General features: G+C 35.3%; 1 protein-coding gene and 1 non-coding gene across 3 annotated transcripts; both read left to right on the top strand.

Annotated features, from left to right (window-relative positions):
* Positions 1 to 1,975: 1,975 nt before the first annotated feature.
* On the top strand, positions 1,976 to 16,959 carry LOC140226404 (protein phosphatase 1 regulatory subunit 36-like). Of its 2 annotated transcripts, XM_072306882.1 has the most exons (16): positions 1,976 to 2,115; positions 2,429 to 2,496; positions 4,220 to 4,303; positions 5,965 to 6,098; positions 6,679 to 6,745; positions 7,638 to 7,736; positions 8,411 to 8,551; positions 9,078 to 9,120; positions 9,597 to 9,679; positions 10,155 to 10,298; positions 11,278 to 11,307; positions 11,755 to 11,844; positions 12,811 to 12,873; positions 13,291 to 13,395; positions 14,109 to 14,152; positions 14,457 to 16,959. In XM_072306882.1, exons 1-16 carry the CDS (start codon positions 2,086 to 2,088, stop codon positions 14,522 to 14,524), a joined length of 1,293 nt encoding a protein of 430 aa, XP_072162983.1. In that variant the 5' UTR covers positions 1,976 to 2,085; the 3' UTR covers positions 14,525 to 16,959. The 2 variants fall into 2 exon arrangements, with proteins under 2 accessions (XP_072162983.1, XP_072162990.1); XM_072306889.1 differs by lacking the exon at positions 2,429 to 2,496 and having other exon boundaries at positions 2,020 to 2,115.
* On the top strand, positions 2,582 to 2,654 carry Trnav-uac (transfer RNA valine (anticodon UAC)). Its single transcript has one exon. It is a non-coding gene; the product is annotated as a tRNA-Val (tRNA).
* Positions 16,960 to 19,766: the final 2,807 nt, after the last annotated feature.

Genomic DNA, 19,766 nt, shown 5'->3' with positions numbered 1-19,766 from the left:
CACGAAATTCATGACTGAGCTCATTTCCCCTGCATGAATGCCTGTGTGCGATACTGGAGGTGTGAGTATGTGTGTGAAGATGATCAGAAGAATGAGAGTTGATGAAGAGAAGTTTGATTAATATCGATATGTTGGAAACCCCTATCCAGGTAAGCCCGTTTCGGCCGTCATGAAATTACACCTCTCGTAAGGCCTTCATTCTATTTGATGAAAAAAGACGTAAACTAAAAGTGAAGCTGAGTAAATCAAAGGTGATAGCGAATAAAAAATTTAATTTGTTTTCATATTCCACAAGATTTAGTGATATTTAATCAATAATTTGGATGTAAGAAGTGATAGGGTCTCATACTTGCAATGATTATTATAGTATTACACGCGTTACGCAAGTGCGGCCGTCGACATTACCCTTAAATTTCTGTATAACCGTATTGAACCTTTTCCCTTTAATGTCGTGTAACTTTTTAAGAAATTGGTGTATTGAATAGCCGCTTTCACAGAATAATACTTATTTATGGGGTTTAACTTAAGGAAAATTCCGATGTTATTTGTAAACAGAAATTAAATGTATGGAAAAAACATTACTGAAATCTGTATTTCTTGGGAAAAATGTATAAAAAAAATCCTTCCTTCCTTAGTATTTCATAACAACAACTATTTATTACATAAAACGGGGTATTAACTTGTAGGAAATTTAATTCTCTTTAATATGATACAATTTTTATGGTAATTTGATATTCTTAACTAAAGTTATTCAAAAATAATCCGTCTCCTAGCAACGGGCGGCGGCCATCTTAGAAGTATGCAAATTAGACGCACGCGCAACCCTTTTTTTCCGCTGGCGACAAGCAGATTCGCAAAATACAGGTTCTGACGATCTTCGAACACATCGTAGATTTTTTTTTTTTTTTTTGGGGGGGGGGGGTGCACGGGAACCATTTCTGAAGAATAGTAACCCAGTATGGGCCGACATGAACTACACAGATACTTCCCTTCATTTTGTTATGAAAAAATAAGATAGCCATGTTTCATTTTAAGCTCTGAAAGGCCATTTAACAAGTTCTTTATTTCTTAGGGCTTTTAGCATAAGATTCTTCTTTTTTTTTTCACTTTAATCTTCCAATAAGAGGAAACTGTCACGTCAAATTTTTTTCTTTAACTTTTTAATATCAGATAAGTTGTGATTTTGGAGGGAATCCAAAAAGACAAGAAACTGTTCATATGGGAAGCTGAATGGATTGAGTTTGGTAACACAGAATAGAAAAAAAAAATTATTTCATATAAGGAATAGAAAGTGTAATTTTTCTTTCTTTCTTCGCCGATTTCGATGAGATTTGATCAATAGATAGCAGTGATCTACAACAACCCCCACATACAGAACCTACGCAATTGCGCGCGGAGACATTATAACCCTTAAATATTGCTGTAAAACCTATTGAACCTTATCCCCTTTAATGTCGTGTAACTTTTAAAGGAATTGGTGTATAGGAAAGCCGTTTTCACATGATAATAGTTATGTTTGGGGGATAATTTTAGGAAATTTCAAATGTTATTTGTAAATGCATATTAGATGTATGGAAAAGAACATTATAACCAAATTCCGTATCTTTTTAGAAAAATGCTAAAAAACATAATTCCTTCCTTAATATTTCATGACAACAACTATTTATCCCATCAAATGGGGTATCAGCTTGTAGGAAATTTAATTCTCTTCAAAATGATACCATTTTATGGTAATTTGTTATTCCTAAATAAAGTTATTCAAAAATAATCCGTCTCCTAGCAACGGGCGGCGGCCATCTTAGAAATATGCAAATAAGACGCGCGCGCAACCTTTTTTTCCGCTGGCGACAACCGGATTCGGAAAATACAGGTTCTGACGATCTTCGAACATATCGTAGAATTTTGTTTTAGGGGGGGTGCACGGGGACCCTTTCTGGCTGCTAGACTAATATTGCCGCCCTCATCGATAAGACCTATACAGTCCCCATGACAACGTTTTGCGAAATTTCTGCGGCGAGTCAGTTATCAGCTGTGAGCATTCGTTTTTATTTTCATGAACGGAGTATGTAGGAAAATAGGACGGAGATGGCAAAGACCGTTACAATATCTGATGATGTAAGTTCCAATTACCATGCTTGTTTATTAGTTTCATTTGTGAAGGTGTTACGTTAGAGTTGAGGCTCGTCATGTCAGCTCATCGCAGCGCGCGCTGCTACACCGGCGGCCGAGTTCCACTGCACGCCTGATTGCATGTGTTCACGTCTGTGGCTGTGTGATGCATGCTGTACGTGGACTACTCTTGCTGCCCTGCGCGCTGCACTGCTGCTGCGACTTCTTCGAAGTTGCCAGTAATGAAATAAATTAATGTGTCTTTTCTCGTCACAAGCTCATATTATAGTTTCATAAATTGTTCCATTGTTTATTTCAGGCATCAATCGCTGCCGCAGGAAAGTGGTTCTGGAAGGAAGAAACCAACAGCTTGGAATTTCTACCAAGGTTGGTTTAGGGTCGATTTTACGTAGTGACGGCGAACAGCTGTACCACGTATTTATATTATGCGGGCCCCCTCAACGGCAGGAATGCCTTCGTGGTGTAGTGGTTATCACGTCTGCTTTACACGCAGAAGGTCCCCGGTTCGAACCCGGGCGAAGACAAAATGTTTTTGCCGTCGCTTTATTTGCAGTAAAAAAAAAAAAGAAGAAAGGAAATAAAATGTTCCGCAACATTAGTATTGCTAGTATTAGAAAATAAGTTCTGTGAATACTCAGCAGTGCATGTGCTCATACTTTTACAGCAGTGCATTTAGACTGTAGTCTCTACATTTGTACAATTCCATTTAAATCACATGGAACAATAATTGTTAAAAAGATTATTTATTTGCCTTGTCTTTCCAAAATTGTGAAAACCTAGGTTTAGCTAGTATAAAGTGATAGCCACCTATATGTAGTAATGATGAGGATAGCAATGATAGAAACAGTAGAGTCTAGTAGTAGTGCAGTCTGTAATAGCAATCCCAATAGTTCTAGATCTACTTAGTATTTATAAAATACTAAAATAATTATGATAAAAGAACAACAACAATAATAATAATAACATATATATATATATATATATATATATTATTATTCTTGCAGATCATGTAGTCTGTTTCAGAATCATAAAAATGCTTTAATTTACCAATTTTGGCTCTATTTTAATCATGATCACCAGATTGTATAATTTGTAATTTTCATTTTATCTCTTTTTTTTTATCATGATCATCATCCTTTTTGTGAACTTCATTTCACATATATTATTTTCATAATTTTATGTGATCCACATATCGATACTCTTAACATTCAATTTTAAATACAATACAGGTGATGTACTGTTCCAATGTACACCTTACAGATTTAATTTGAATTCTCCTGTCGTGCACTTGTTTGTGTATATATGTAAATTTGAATATTCAGAATGAACTGGTGGCAAGTTGAAACAAAGTTTAATAAGCACTGATGACAATATATGTGCATTCAATGAATTAGAATGTGCAAATGACTGTAGAAGATTCTATGTTTTTATTATTTCTATGACTAACTAATAAGTTATCAAATTCATAATAGTGAAATATCGGAATATAGATATATTGTATGAGGCCAGATTTTGCTCTATTTTCTTTTCTTTTTTTTTTTGCCTTATCTTTGCAAGTTACATGTTTTGCTGAGGCCATGTGTGACATGAACTCAGTTTCACTTGCGATGCATTGTATATGGTTGAACCATGAGAGTGAGATTGTATTAAAATATGGAAAGAAAAGGTAGATCATATCTGATTAAATGGAATTCATTCTGTATTAATGACTCATTTCATACAAGTCATACAGTTGTTATTATAGAATGGCTGATAGAAGATATCTTTATCATGCAATCATTTGATATAAGTAATGTCCATGGTATACAGGACACTCCCAGTACAATGAAGTCCTTGGGACTGCGAGTTTTCTTTTGTCGTATATAAATATATCATATCAGCTATTATAGCCGAACAGTTGAGTATATAAAGATATTTGAGAAAATATAATTTTGGGACCTGAACTTTTACTTCATTGTAACAAGAATTTTGTGATGACCATGTTTGTTATGATAATAGTGCACTTATACAAATGTTCCAACACTTTCACAGTGATGAATGTGATTATTGTTATGTTATTTTTTGTTTTCGTTCTATAATTCTGTGGCAGTGCAACACAGCCCATAGATCCAAAAGATAAGAAGAACCAGAGGAAGAAGACTCATGTGTTCGGAGATACAAGCAAGAAGGATAGGTAAGTATAAAATAAAACAAGAAAATTAGAGACTGAAAGCAAAACATTTAATTAATTAACAATATTGAAAAAAATATTAACAATATTTGATATTCCTTGTCCGCCTTGGACTACTTTTAAAACATAACAATGTCGGAATTTCGGAGCTTAGGTATTTGTTCCATGTTCATCATGTCACTGCCGGCAACCAGGGACAGCCTGGTGGTAGTGTGGCTGCCCGGAAAGCAGTAGATGACGGGTTTGAGTCCCACTGGTTCCTTTTTCCGACATGTTTGTTAATTTACAGATCAGCAGTTGCAATCTTAACAAATTTAATTTGTAGAGGGAGACAAATGAAGAAACTCGCACCTGAGATTAGAGACTTATCTATTGAACTTCTACTACTAGAAACTCGGTATGCCCCTTTTACAGTGAGCTGTTGTCTTTTAAAGTTCACTTGTTCCTTTTGCAACCCTGAAAATCAGATTTCTTTCATAATTAAGCTGGTACATTGAGAGGTAGGTAATTCAGACCCTTCCTCAAAATAATAAAGAATTGATTTTTTTTTTTTTTTTTTTTTTAAACAGATTGGAAAGAAGAATGTAGATTTCCACTGATTTATTTGGACCTTGCAAAATTCTGACCATTTTTCCTGGTACAAAAGGGGGATTTATTCTCAAGTGACATCAGGTTTGTTTTTAATTTCTTTAAAAAAAAATCTCTATGGTGTATTACCGTAAAATGTCATACACAACGTAGGGAGACATTATTCTTCAACCATACAAAGTTTTTGCCATTTGCAAAAGGGATGTATGACCTTGATACATAGTTTCTGAAGATTCTCTTTTGCAAGGACGATTTTGTTGTAGGGAATATTGTGCTTCATGAATACATGTAATAGGATTGCTGCAGGTGGAAAGGAATTTACTGTCAGAGAACATAAAATGTTATAAACTTCTAAAGATAGAGTAAGGTTTGACAGTGCCTGGTCATTGTTTGATCAAATGTCAGTTAACCAATACTAGATTAGAAGTTTACTTACGTTTTGAAACAGGTGAAAATCGTATCTGGGGAAATAAAGCATCAACAATAATTCTGTGACTACTGGTATTGTCTCATGACAACCATTCCTGGGCACCGTTGCATAAAAGTTACTATTGTGGTAACTTTGCCATCCAATGGTAACTTCCATGGAATTCTTGATTTTGATTGGCTGTTGAGTATTGTTACCATGGTAGTTACCATTGGATGGCAAAGTTACCACAATAGTAACTTTTATGCAACGGGGCACAGCAGGATTTTGTCCTTTCAGCCAGTGGATGAAGGTACTAAAATTATGGTTTATTAGTAAAGTCTAAATGTTAATTGATGTGAGTGTCCCTTGAAGACATGATGGCACTTGATATGCATCCGTAACTTGACAGAAGGGAAGGTGAACAAAAATATTTACAACAACATACTTGATTGAGAATGGAATTAACACACAAACTATTAGTATGGATGTCTAAAAAAACAAACAGCAAAAAACACCTTTCACACCATAGTTAGAGCTGCTATATGAACATTCAGCTCAGTAAGCCATACATAGATGGTTTTCACTGTGGTTTTATGCACCAAAAGTTGTTTGTTTTTATATTTGTTTTTATATATATATATATTTTTTAAATTCTCTCCAAATCCAGGGCAACGCCAAACAAATTCGATGGGAAGGGTCAAGGAGGAACTAGAGGCATTCAGGGAGGCGGTATAGGAGCAAGGTCAGCCAGGTCCAACAAGGCAGAGAAGGAGACCTCGGTCACTTTGCAGAGAGTCAAGTGTAAGTTTTAGCTGAACAAGTAGGCTGATGGATTTACATTATGTCTGACCTAATGGACTTGTGAAGTCCAAAAAGTTTTCTAGTGTCTCAACTGCATATAATGTTTTGCTTGCGTGAAAGTAGGAGACGGACAATAGCCAAGTGTTCATATAAAATCTCTGCTTCCAGAAGAACAGTGCTTATTTGCTGTACTGTAATGTGTTGGCAAATTTTCACAATCATTTTTTTTTTCTCAGTAGTAATAACTGGCTATGTGAATTGATTTAATTCCTTTTTGAGTCAATGAGATGTATGTGTTCATCAGCCTTCCTGCCTGCTGTAAGAGATTTGTCAGCACTGATTCTTCTTGCTTTTAGTTACCCTCCCTTTTCAAATCACAAAGTCAATACCATTTTAACAAAATAACTTACACACTCTCTCACTTCAAATTCTGCATTTCCTGAACTACTCTGAGAGGAAAAAGCAGTGCATTTAGTTAAAATGATTCAGCAATGATAAATGAATATATAATTCATTGCCTTTGTAGACATAATCATTGCTATCTGTTGATGTGTAGCTCTTATGTTCTGTTTTGTTTCAGCTGTTGCTCTCTTCATGTTAAATGAAGTGAATTTCCCAACTGACTCCTTTGAGATGTGCTTGTACGAGTAAGTATGGGAGCAGATTACAGTAACCTTGCTTGAATTGCAGATATTCTGTATAGATCCAAAAATCTGCCAAACAGGTTAAATATACTTCCTAATTCTGTAATGATGTGGTATTGAAATATCTTACGCAGAAAAACTTCGGAAAGTCAGTGTATGAGGAATTAAGACATTTCATTAGGTGATGTGCTTGCATATCTCTCATGATAAACCAATTTAGATTGTGCAAGCGTAATGGAATAGAGTAAACTGATATCATTTCTCTATTTACCTGCTTTCAAGTAGTGTGTTTTTCTAGAATTAGTATGCTAAATATATTGGATTTTTGTAAGGCTCTCCCTTTCTTTTTTTTTTTTCTTTTGCCTGTAATCCAAGTTTTGTGTTTTCCAAAAGTTTTCAAGGTACAAGGTAATTCTAATTGTATTAGGTTTGTTTCTAACTTCCATGCCTTTCGAAATGTACATGGTGTGTGTATGCCTTACCCCAACAATCTGTGTTGATTTAACAGTATGACTTTGAGAATGAGACGAAATAAAATCATAGTGCATTTGTGACTCTCTACTGAAAACTAAAAAACAGCTTTGCATGTGCAAATTTTGTGTATTGCATGTGAGTCACTGTTTTCCAATTAAATGGAAAGTCACTGTGTGAGAAGACATGTTTTAGTTAATGTGCCTGCATAGTCTCTCATATTGAATCCATTTAACTTGTGAAAGCAAATTGCATCATTTGCAAAAAAAGAAGAAGAAAAAAAAAGAGGATTTGTATTGCATTTTTAGTCACCGTGTTTCAAGACTAGTATATTTATTCAATATTTCCTCATTTCTACTGTTTGTTTTTGTGATATTTCCCTCAAAGTCCAATACATTAACTTTTAATGCCTTTCTTTCATAAGGCTTGGACAATTTGACGAATTCCTGATTGGTCTGCTGAACTATTTTGCCAGCTATTTTGACAAGCTCACCTTGGAGAAGAAACCAAAGCAAATGACAACGTAAGTTTTTTTTATTGTGTTTCCATAGATCTTGGAAAAGTATCATTACTATCATCATGTGCTTGTTAAAATAGCTCAAAACTAAATACTTTAGTGACCTTATCATATTATGCCATGACAGGTTCGACGTGCAGATGAAATTCAGTCAAGTTCAGCATGAATGAAAATGTAAAAAAGAGTTTGTTGCTCTGTCAGTGTGTTTGTAGTTAAGTTTATCAAAAAAAAAAAAAAAAAAAAAAAAAAAAAAAAAAAAAAAAACCCTAAGCCTTATTACAGCAGGATTTTTATCGTTGAAAATCCATGATGGTTACCTGTTAAAGGAAATTTGTCCTTATCTGTCTATCCATATTGGTATCCATTCAAATCAAATATGTGTAAATGATATGAGAGATAAAATTATGATAATGTAGAACCCTCCATCACTGCCAAGAATATGTTACAAATATTTGATAATAGTTTGGTGTTGCCCTTGGTTCTATAAAGAATTGTGTATAATAGATTGTACCTAAGGTATCTTAAGATTTTGTTTTATATTACACAGTGTAATTCAGTCCACTTTCCTACATTGTCTGTATTTTTTTTATAATTATTATTACTGTACTATTTTTTCAAATGTTGGTGGTATGTGTGCATATTTCATATGATGTATATGATTGCATTTTCTTGTGATGTAGGGAGCCAAGTGCTGCTGAGCAAGAGGCCATGGCAGAAATCACAGAGCGCATGGATGTTGCTAAGAGGCATCTTGCACAGAGCTACTGCATCCTCATCCTCGGTTTGGGCCTGCAGGAACATCATCACATGGGTAGTGGCAAGTATGTACATGAACCAGTGATCTGTTGTAGTAGCATTGTGTCCAGTCTGTAGAATGTTTTACTCTGGCAGTATAATTTGTAATAATATCTCTGATTAAGAATTTGAATCCTATATACCCTCAGTACTACTTAGGATTGCTGTAAGGGATAATCTGTGTCCATATTTTATGTCAAATCTTAACTACATCATGATTCCATTTTAATATAATCCACAATCTTGAAGCAAAGTTAGAAGAAATATAAAGCAGACAAATCAGCCATAACCCAAAGTTTACAATGTTCTTGGTATGATGAAGATTTTGCCCAGTCAACGTAGCATCTCTGATAATAATGAAAATGTGTTGATTTGAAGTGCATATTGTTATACATGCTATTGCACCCTTTCTCTATTAATGGTGAGATCAAAATGTTCAATATATTGCTGCATCTTTTAGAATTCCTGTCATGTACTGAGGCTTAAAGACATTACAAGTCATCTGATTCAACATTGAATAAAGTTTTATACACATTTCATCCTCATTTGCAGTAAAAGGCAGTCTTCAACATACAAAGACAGGGAGATATATGAGGTGAGTCATAGAGGCTGTCATTTTCTGTAGTCAACTAATCAAAGGTATGAATTTATTATTCATTACATTAGGTATGCATTATTATTCATTGTCATTGTATGATCTTCGGGTGTCATTTGATGAATACTATTGTTTTCTTGAATACTGTAAAACGAGGAATGTTTGCGTGCATTTTAATTTCGCGAATTTCGCAAGCACCAACATTCGCGAAAATAAAATGCACGCAAAAGTTCTTGTCTACATTGCATTGAACGGCAGTTGCAATTCGCGAAAATTTCACGCCATGAAAAAGGCCATTGGCTCCAATTCACGAATATTTTGTGCAGTGAATATATCATGTTTTACAGTATTCTTTATTCCAAGTTATTTGCTTGTAAGTCACAGATAACATGGTGTAGTTTCTGCAGGTGATGAGAAAATTTAATTCCGCCATACTACAGAATTTTTTTTTTCTTTGTTTGTCCGACCTTTTACAGACTTTGTACAAGTTCTGTGTGTATCTCGTCTGGCTGGTTTTCCGCAGAAAAGATCACGACCTTATTAACAAGGAACTTGGGAGGTGAGCTTATTTTACAATGTCACAATTTTATTGTCGACCAATACGAGGTGGATGTGATAATGGTGCAGAATGTTGTTTTTCTTTTAATGTAGTGTTTTTTCTAATCCTTTCAGAAGAACAGTATCCTGTATGCGCAGCTGAGATGTTTCTTTAATTGAATCCATTATTTTATGCTTTCATTAATTTTTATTATTGTGTTTTTACTCTTACATTGGTTTATGTAGAAAATATGCAGATACAAATAAAAACATCTCCATTTCGATTTTATTTGACATATGCTTAAGAATAATTTCTCTTCAGGATGATATGACTTGAAATATCAGTGTTCATGCCATCACTTCTGTGAATCTACATTTTGGTCATGTGTTTGTTTTGTTTCTATGTCTTATTTTTTGTTGTTGGATATTTCTAAAATACTCGGATGCATTTAACCATAGACGTTCCTATTATTTTCTCTCCCCGTGTGATGAACTAGGGTATTGCGGTCAGATGTCTTCAACCCAGCACTGAGGATAAAGAATTCACCCGAGGAAGACAATGAGAATGATGAGGAATTGGCCAGGGACATGTTCACATTCACCCCAAGCATCACTCCAGCAGAAAGGAGGAGAATCAACAGGTATCAAAGTGGCTATTTACGTATTACTGTACGAGCTGAAATTTTCGTGTACAGATATTTTCGTGAATTGCTACTAGGAGAACATTTTTACGTGTTGTTAATTTCACGGTTGCGAGGTCTAACTGTGCTTATCTGTTTGCACGTTGTTTTTTTTCGCGTGTTGTTATTTTCGCGGTTCAAAGGCGATTCGCGAAATTCGCAAAAATAAAACAACCGCGAAAATTTCAGCTTGTACAGTATATGTGATGAAGGTCAGTGGATGTTGTGTGCTTGTGTATGAGTATGTATGAATGCTTTCAAATGTGGACAACTGAAACGGCAAGTAGGCTTTTTAGCTGATGGTGCATTACACACAATGAAAGGTACTTTTATTTGATGAATCTTGAAGCGAATTATGAATCTGAAGTTTTCTGTCAGTCACATCACATTTGCTTGTTATTTGCAGGATTCATTTTGCAAATGACATTCAGATACATGAAGTCAAAGGTGTTCTGTTAAAGTGTGTAGATGTTTTATCTATTTTTAGTTTGTGATCACTGCATGTTACCTCTGAAGTGGTACATGTCTAAAGGTGGATACTCTATATAAAATGTTAGTTAATACATGATCACAATAATGACATTCCTTTGAACACGCGCGCACGCACACACACACACACACACACACAAGAGAACAAAAGAAAAATCAAATCAGACAAAACATGGCCACCACTGCTAAACTGAATACATCTGTTTCAAAAATAATTTCATATTGTTTAGCTTACTGTGAAACTTTGTATATAGGAGCAGAAGTAGTACACTATGTAGTTAGTGCACATTTACCTATGTATTTCTTAACCAATTTCTATCATATTTTATGTATTTGTCTTTGTTAGATTTAAGTTGATTATGCTGCACCTGATGAGAATGTTGACCTCTGTGCGTATAGGTCAGAGAATGTTGAAGTAAACTAACTCGAAGACTTTGTCTTTCTTCAACAGAGACAGGCCCTCAATTACAAGCATTGTCAAGTAAGTGATCAACAACCTTTCAATATTCTGTCATATGATGGTGATGTGGCATTGTTTTGAAATGACATGAAATGAAATATAAATGTAATTTATCAAGACAGTCTTGCAGAAGTTCTTTACCAAGATTTACTCTTTTTTTTCATCAGATTCTGTATATGATAGTGACATGAAGAATATTTATTGCAAGGTGTGTGCCTGCTTTGTGAAAAGTTTTTCAAACTTTGCATTGTTTCTTTGTAGTTTATGTGTAGCAATGTCTCTTACAATTAATTTGGGATAATGAAATCTTGGTATATCTGAAAAAGCAGTTTGAGTTGCATGCCATCATGCAAATAGATAGGTGTAAAGCACCATTCAAGATGTGCCTTTGTATTATGGGATATGCAGGTTCTTTCCATTCATGTGTTAGTGTCACAGTGTTGTGAATTTTACTCATAAATGTTTCAGAACCAGGTCTCCAGTGCTGAAATCCTTACTGCCCACACCCAAGGAGGCAAATGAGTGGTTGTTTGGGAAGCTGACACTGGATTCCTCAGGGTGAGTGACAGAAAGACTGTAATGGAAAGTAACTGTGTACTTTATTCAAATTAAGAAATCCTGCTCGAGTATGTACGCCCATGATTTTTATCACAGCTACTACTAAAACACTGATCAATTCAGTGCTTATTTACGTCGATGTTGGGCAATTTGTCAATCAGTTGCAATGAACTGTGTACTTCTTGTCAATGAAATGGCAAAATTTTACACTGAGTAAGCAATATACTGGAGCACTTGTTAGTTTCTAGTAACTCCACACACTGTTAATTACAAGTATATATTTTAGTGTTGACATAAATCAGTCATGGATGTATGTTTTGCGTCTTTTGAACTTTATGTCATTAATTTGGTTACTCGGAATGGTTCTTTTGTTTTTTGTTTTTTTTTTTTTGCTTCATATGTTATTTCGTGATATTACTTATTCAATCTTAGACTGAACAAGTAAGTGTGAAGCATCCTGACCTGTGACAAAAGTTGAAATTATAGATTTTTTGTTTTATTTTTTATTTTATTTTTTATTTTTTTAATTAATTAATTTATTATTATTATTATATATATATATTTTTTTTTTTTTGGGGGGGGGGGGTTGGGGGGTTGGTGTGGGTTTCTAGATGTCATTTCTGTCAGAAAACGCAGATATGATGCCTGGTCTTGGGAGAGAACTACCTGGGAGTCTTAGAACTGTCGTGGCTGAATGAATCTTTTGCTTCCTTCCACTGTTACATCTGTATTTTGAATGCAGTGAAGTGATTGTTGAAGGCACTTTGTATAATTGTTATCCCCCACCTTCCCCCACCCCTTCATTATTCAAGTCTCATAAAACAGAGTGCCACTCTTGTAGTTATGTGCAGTACCCAGGCTGTGCAAAATGTTCCCTCTTTTTGCATCTGGATACGATTCAAATGGAAACAAGCCTCAGAGAAATATTACGATAATGTCAATCTCTTGTCTTGGTTGTTTGTACAGAAACCAATCAGTGCCAGCAGAATCGCTTCAACCTAGGGGCAAACCAGCGTTTTTCAAGAAAAAGTAAGTGGAATAAAATTAGGTGACATATCCTCACATGTTAAAAAAAGCCATACTTATTCATGTACATGTGATCTGATTGGCATTTCCTTGGGGGATGTTGACTGTATAGACCGCTGCACAAGTGTGCATCCCAGTTTTTGATCAATGCATGTCCAAAGCCAAACAAGAAATAGTAGATAGTAGATTTTATTTTGTCTTTTTATTTTTGTTTTTATCTTATTTGGCATGGCACATGTACACCTTGAAAACTTTGTAAAAGCAGGAATGGGAATGTCCAAACCTTGTTTATTGAAAATGCAGCAATAAAGAGGGGGAAGAGATAGTTCTGAAAGAAAACACTAAGTACATCAGTGATCATGGGGATAACACTTTTATTGATGATTGATTTCTTTTTGCCTGTCTCATTTCATCCTGCAGTATCGGCATCATTGGTGAGCCACTGAACCAGTTCAACCCTCAGACGCTTGCCCCTGTTGGGTCGGAGCAAGATGAGGAGGCAGAAGAGGATCAGTCAAAGCGGGAGTGAGTATAGCATCCTCTCCTGGCAGAAGGCCACATTACTTGATGCACTGCAGCACAGGGGCACCTATGGGTACCCAGAGATGCCAACTTCTTGACATAAAAAAAAAAAACAGACAAAATGTCCTAAAAAACATAAGATATTCATGAAATCTTGACACCACCACAAGCCCGTCAGCCCTGGGCCAAAGAGATTTTAAAAAAAATGTATCCCTGGTAAGAACAGGCAAGTAAAATATTACTACTTCATCAACATTGACGAGAAAATTTTGAAGCATTCCCGCCTATTAAGGCTTGTCGTTCAACATTTTTGTAGGGGTTGCAGGAATTCAGTCAACTATTGGCCTGCATCTTTCTATATGATGCGGTTTCTGTGGTTTATATTGGCTTCGTTTCTTTCTTTTTTTTTATATGAAAGATGAAAAGTCATACTGTCAAGAGGATATATCGTATTATCACATTTTACTATGTTTATCATACTAAGTACTATAAGATCGTATAGGTTGGATTCTGTTGGTACCACTCAAACAACTGAAACATCTTGAAGTTGATACCAGATATGGTTCTCAATGTTTCCATGTATCCCAGATTTATTTGCATCAGCAAAATCTAGTTTAGTGTGTGAGTCGAGAACAAATCTACAACCTATGTTTCATGCAGCTTAAACACAAATTCAACAAAATTTCTGTGTTTGTCTCATCTTTTATCAATGTTAGTGCTGGTTTTGCTGGTACACCAACGAAGACGACGCCTTTGCAAGGTGGGTATAGTAATAAATTGCTCAAGCCATATAGCTTGGTAAAATAATTTCTGTTTTGACAGAAAGTGGCTCAACATTGTTCATCATGGCCGATTCCATTAATAATACTATATAGTTCAAGTAAGCAAAATTACAGCAAGTTACCAAATTTGTCGGAGACTATAAGCACTGAAAGTTAAGAATATAAGTTAATGCACTGTTACGTGGGCCTCCTCCTTCTGTTGTTGTTTTTTTTTTTCTTATAGTGGTTCAGAGAGAGTTTCCTGTCAATTCATCGGTATATCTCTCTTTTATGTTTTTATAGCTGGAGTGAGCCGGCAGCTGACCTCTGTTTCTCAAGCCACAGATGTCTTTTCAGATGATGAAGACTAGAAGATATTATTACCTGAGCTCCTGTCGCTGAAACCACTCTATTGAAGTAGTCCTATTCTTCAGGCAAAAGATGCCTTTGTGCTTTCTAACTGATATAAGATGTTTTTGATGCCATAGTAATTGTGAAGTGTTGTTATCTTGGCATCTTTTTGAAAGTGTTTTTTCCATCCCCACCCCAATAAAAAGGCAAACAAAAACTAATCATGCAAGAATTTGAGTTAACAAAAGCATGAATATGTATGAAAGATTCCTCTTCTCCTATGGTACTGGAAATCTCACTAAATTTAAGTTTTATTTAGTCCTGTTCACAGCAAGTCATTCTGTGGACTTCCTAATTTAATGAATTTATTTCGTTGGCTGAGATTGATAAGGGCTTCAGGTTGCCACTAAAGCCATGGTGTTCAAAGCACCATGCCCTTCTCATTTTCAGCCAACGATTTTTTAGTCTGATTTATACATCTCAGTGGTGAATATTTGTACTATATATTGTAAATGCACATCTTGTGTAAATCTCTACCGATTCATTTATCTACCAATGACCTGGAGTCGAAGGTTTTTTTCCCTCCTTTTTTCTTTGATGAACTTCCATCCTTGCCAGACAGACGAATACATGTAGAATAGTAAATCAACAAGAAGCAGTTTCAATTCAGTGTCACAAACTGCATACATTTATGAGTGCAGAGCAATGATGACAATTTGAATTACTCTTTGTCACAACTTCAGGGGCTTTCAAGGCTTATCCCAAATCCATGTAAGGATGAAAAGGGAATTTTTCATTTCTTTCTTTGAGTGCCACGACACATGCAGTTTCTACAGTGAGATATGATTGCTTAACATGTCAGTGTTTTGGCAGGAAGAAGCATCAAGAGCATAAACATTAATTTGTTCTGTACCTTCACACTGTCCCACTGAGGCTGCCTTCTTTATACTGCATCTGGCATTAGTAAAACGTATAGTCCTGAAATTTTGTGCCAACTGTGGTAGAAATTTGAATGAATGAAAGATAGTGCAGACATTGTGGCCTGAATTCACGAAGGTGGTACAAATGAAACCATGGTCTAAACCATGGACAAAAACCGTGGAGTGCCAAGTGTCGCATGGAAAATTCCGTTACAAAATCAGTCATTTCGTCGGTGAAATGATTATTTTGAAACGAAATGACAACATTTTGTAACTAAATGAACATTTCGTCCACGAAATGATAATTTCATTATCGAAACGGTCATTTTGTCGACGAAAATGACCAATCTTGTAACGAAATATTCCGTGCAACACTTGGCGCTCCATGGTTTTTGTCCATGGTTTAAACCATGGTTTACTTTGTACCACCTTCGTGAATTCGGGCCTGTGAGTTTAGTGTGAAAAACAGTGCGAGAGATGAAGGATGTTCTAATTTTGTCACCTTTTCATGGACCTGAAAGGAAAGAGCATAAGTGGGAGTGAGGTTTGTGGCTTTCTTTACAATTGGAAATGAATATGCTGTTTCAGTTTGTGATGACTAACAAAGTATTCTCTTTAAATACAAGTGTATGTCAACATTTATTTATTTATTATTTTTTTTTGTTAGCTCTCTGAGAAATGTCCAGTTTTCATTTTAATATCACATCGTGGCGGAGTTCTGTCAGATATGGTGTCTCTTGTGTTAGGCACACATTCAAATGCATACATAGCAAAATTATTTAGCACACAACTTTATTCTCTTTTCTGTCAGAAATACATATATATCATATTTGTCGTGTGAGTTTGGATACATACATTGAAATTCATTCTTTTCTTACCCTTATTGGGGCTACTATTGTGTTTAGCTCACCATCGCAGTCTAGTGCATTTTTCCAGTTTAAGTGTGACATAGTGTACTATTTCTGTAACTACCATGTTATATGTATGATAATCATTGTATATGTTCAAATAAGATGTAATTTATTTTCAAATATATGGAGTAAATATGCAGGAAAAAATAAAATTTTAAGAAATGTACCCTACAAATCATTCACAAGACATTCCTCTGTTTGTGTAGCAATTTGCACCTGCATATCTATCTACCTTTCAGTCAATTTATGTATGTGCATGGAGATGTTACAAATGTGAATTTAACTGTCAATAATACTTTCTCTCTTCTTCTCTCTCAAATATGATTAACACATCAGCACATGTGAAAACAAACAAAACACAGACCCACGCAAAACATTGCCAATTGGAATTGCTATGGTATAACAGCAATACTTTGTATTGATCTCACATGGACTGGCGTGACAGGATCAGCAATTACTACAATTATCACGATGAAATTGACAACGAATACAGTTAAGACTATGTGTCTCTAATTCATATTATTATCATGTTAATTTTCTTGGCCAATACCAATGGGAAGTTTCTTTTCCAACTCTGTGGCAACAACATGTATTGACTGCTGTTTGGTTAAAGTGGGAGAAGGTATCTAAGGGATAAATGCCCTCCCTGCCTGATCCAGCCCCCCCCCCCCCAAATACTTTGTCTGAAAGCAACATTTGAAATAAAAATGCCATGCAATATACCAGAAGACAACCCCATGTTGCTAGCAGTAATCTATGAATTCTCCCAAGATTTGGAATTTCTCTTTGCTTTTTATCATAATTATCCTTCATTCTTTACCATACAACAATACCATTATGTTCAAAATTAGAACTTTTCAAATGACTTTCGAAGTCATTACATCTCAAGACCAGTTGATTAAATCAGGAATAATTGTGATTACAATAGCGCTGCCACCTCCAGATTCAATACTCAAACCAACACATGTCTACTGGAAAAGACGCATCCAGGAACATGCTACTGACTTGGGTGTAATTATGAATGTATCTTCATCTTGACATATGCAATTGAAAACATTGACAATGATTTGCAATGAATGGGTACATACACTGTATGTACACACAGTGGGTGCCTTAAAAACTGCTCTGGTTCAATGAAAGCTGTCTTGTTGAAAAGTGAGGAAAAAGGTAATCAAGCTTTAAGTTTACTTTCATGTTTTCTCAATTACTTTATAAGCTGTTATTTTTGCGTACAGATATTTTTGCAAATGAGGTTACAGATACGATGTATTTTTGCGAGATGTCGTTTTCGCAAATTGACACTGATGCCATGATAAATGCACTATTCCCTGAGCGTGTTGCATGTTAACTTGGCGAGCAAACTGTGATTCGCAAAATTCCACAAAAATTAAACCCTCGTGAAAATAACAGCTTATACAGTATTCACTTTAAATTTTCAGGCAATGATACTCTTACAGTTATGTAGAAACTGTGGTCAGCTTACAGGACAATTAAGTCATTCAGTTAGATCTTCATTGTAATACTAGATGTTGTTATTATACCTTGTTTGTGGTTTGTTTCACCCATGCATTACTGCTCAAAACTGCTCCATTGATACGCACATGACAGCTTAAACCTTTACACCGGGGGATCATGTAGACATGGCATCTAACAAACTTTAATGCAATATGAATACACCAACAATCATGAGAAATCAAATGTGCTGGATATATAATTGCTCAATATGAGCAACATCTCACAGAGCCATTTGACTAAAGAGAACAGCATAACTTGGATACATGGGAATGCTTGCTTACAGTATTGCTTTGACAGTAAAAGGCACTTGATTACACTGAACAATTTGACAGGGCCATATTTCAGCTATACCCTGATTATATCACTTCACGAGGTCTGTATGTCTGTATTCACACCACAATAATTTGCAAGATCTTCATATTCTGGATACTTGCAACAGTTACCTATTCACTTTGTCATCACAAGTTGAATCAGATGTGAACAGCTGCTCTAATAAAGTACATCAGTATCACCCTCCCTACATAGCTCAACATCACTTCATTTACATAAACAAATCAGTTTCTACTTTTTCTTAGGAACCATATATCACCAACACTGATGCCAGAAAGTACATGTATAGCCCAACACATTAATGAGATGTACTGTACATACTGTATATACATGTACCTGTGTCCATAGTTGACATTAAGAACAGTTTGTTTTTTTTTCTACATCATTACCTTCATTCCAAAGACATACATGCTATAGCAGCCTGCAAAAACAAAATTACTCTTATAACAAGTAGCACAGGAGGAGTTAAGATGCAAATGCAGAAGTAATTATCAACTGGGTGGCATGTCTGATAATTTCACATGAATTTCAACGTATGATGTTAGCAGGATGACCCACAACAGATGTATTCTACAAGCTGTATCAGAGCAACATGCTCTTGTTTACTTCAACCATTCATGCTACATTTTTATCCATTCACTGTGATTAATGCCGTTTCTAGAATGATGCAACACTACCATTGACTTGCAAACACCCAGTTTGCCTTTCTTTGATTGTATGCATCACAATATTCAAGAGTTGAAATGACTTACAATCATGGGTTGTAAGGAGGGAATAAATGTCACTTAGACTACTGACTACAAGAAACTATTTCATGATACACTTTATGCCCAGATGAAGGAAATGTGAGTTGACTACATCACTGCCTCATGTGATTCATAAATATGATCTCTTGAAACCCATGCTGCAATTTTCTGATCCACTGTGGAAGTATATTCAAAACCTGGACCAATATTATTCACATCAGATACTTAAATTGCCCCTGTTTGATTGAGCACAAGATATATTCACTAGTTTCCTTGGCCTTTCAGTTACACACAAACTTTGGCATGTTTATTCCAAAGGTAACTAAAAACAATTGTAAAGTTTCTTTCCTTTTAAACTGACACAGCAAAGATTTGTGCACTATTCAGTTTAATATTCAGTTCGTCTGATATGAAGTCAACACCACTAACTCAATCTGTATTTTAGGCTCAACATCCATGCATTATAATGACATAAATGCAACCGCAGGATTGTTGAGACTTTTTAAAACACAAAATACTGAAATTTCACAACCATCTCAATGCCATGAAGTATACAAAATCAATCTTACATACTCTCTAAATGCTTTGTTGTAGTACCTCGTTGCCAAAGTCGATTTCAATCAAACTTGAACAGAATGTATCTACCCATTGATTAATACTTTACCTTTAAAACAAAATGGCTTACAACTTGACAAATGCAAAACAATCATAAAACGAATTCCCTGAAAAACACTTCACCATAAATGACAATGCATACATCAAATGTCATGGGTATTTTGCACCAATGCATGTACATTGGATTTCATACTGACTGATTTGATCTAACTTTGCACATTCAAA

Source organism: Diadema setosum, chromosome 1 (genome assembly GCF_964275005.1).
Source record: "Diadema setosum chromosome 1, eeDiaSeto1, whole genome shotgun sequence".
Lineage (NCBI taxonomy): Eukaryota > Metazoa > Echinodermata > Echinoidea > Diadematoida > Diadematidae > Diadema > Diadema setosum.
The sequence above is the reverse complement of the archived record's forward strand: the minus strand, read 5'-3'. Positions and strand labels throughout refer to the sequence as shown.

Coding starts and splice junctions, on each gene's coding strand:
- LOC140226404 (XM_072306882.1), top strand. CDS start 2,086: ATGGCAAAGACCGTTACAATATCTGATGAT. Junction 6,099..6,678: donor CACTTTGCAGAGAGTCAAGT/GTAAGTTTTAGC, acceptor GTTTTGTTTCAG/CTGTTGCTCTCTTCATGTTA. Junction 7,737..8,410: donor AAACCAAAGCAAATGACAAC/GTAAGTTTTTTT, acceptor CTTGTGATGTAG/GGAGCCAAGTGCTGCTGAGC.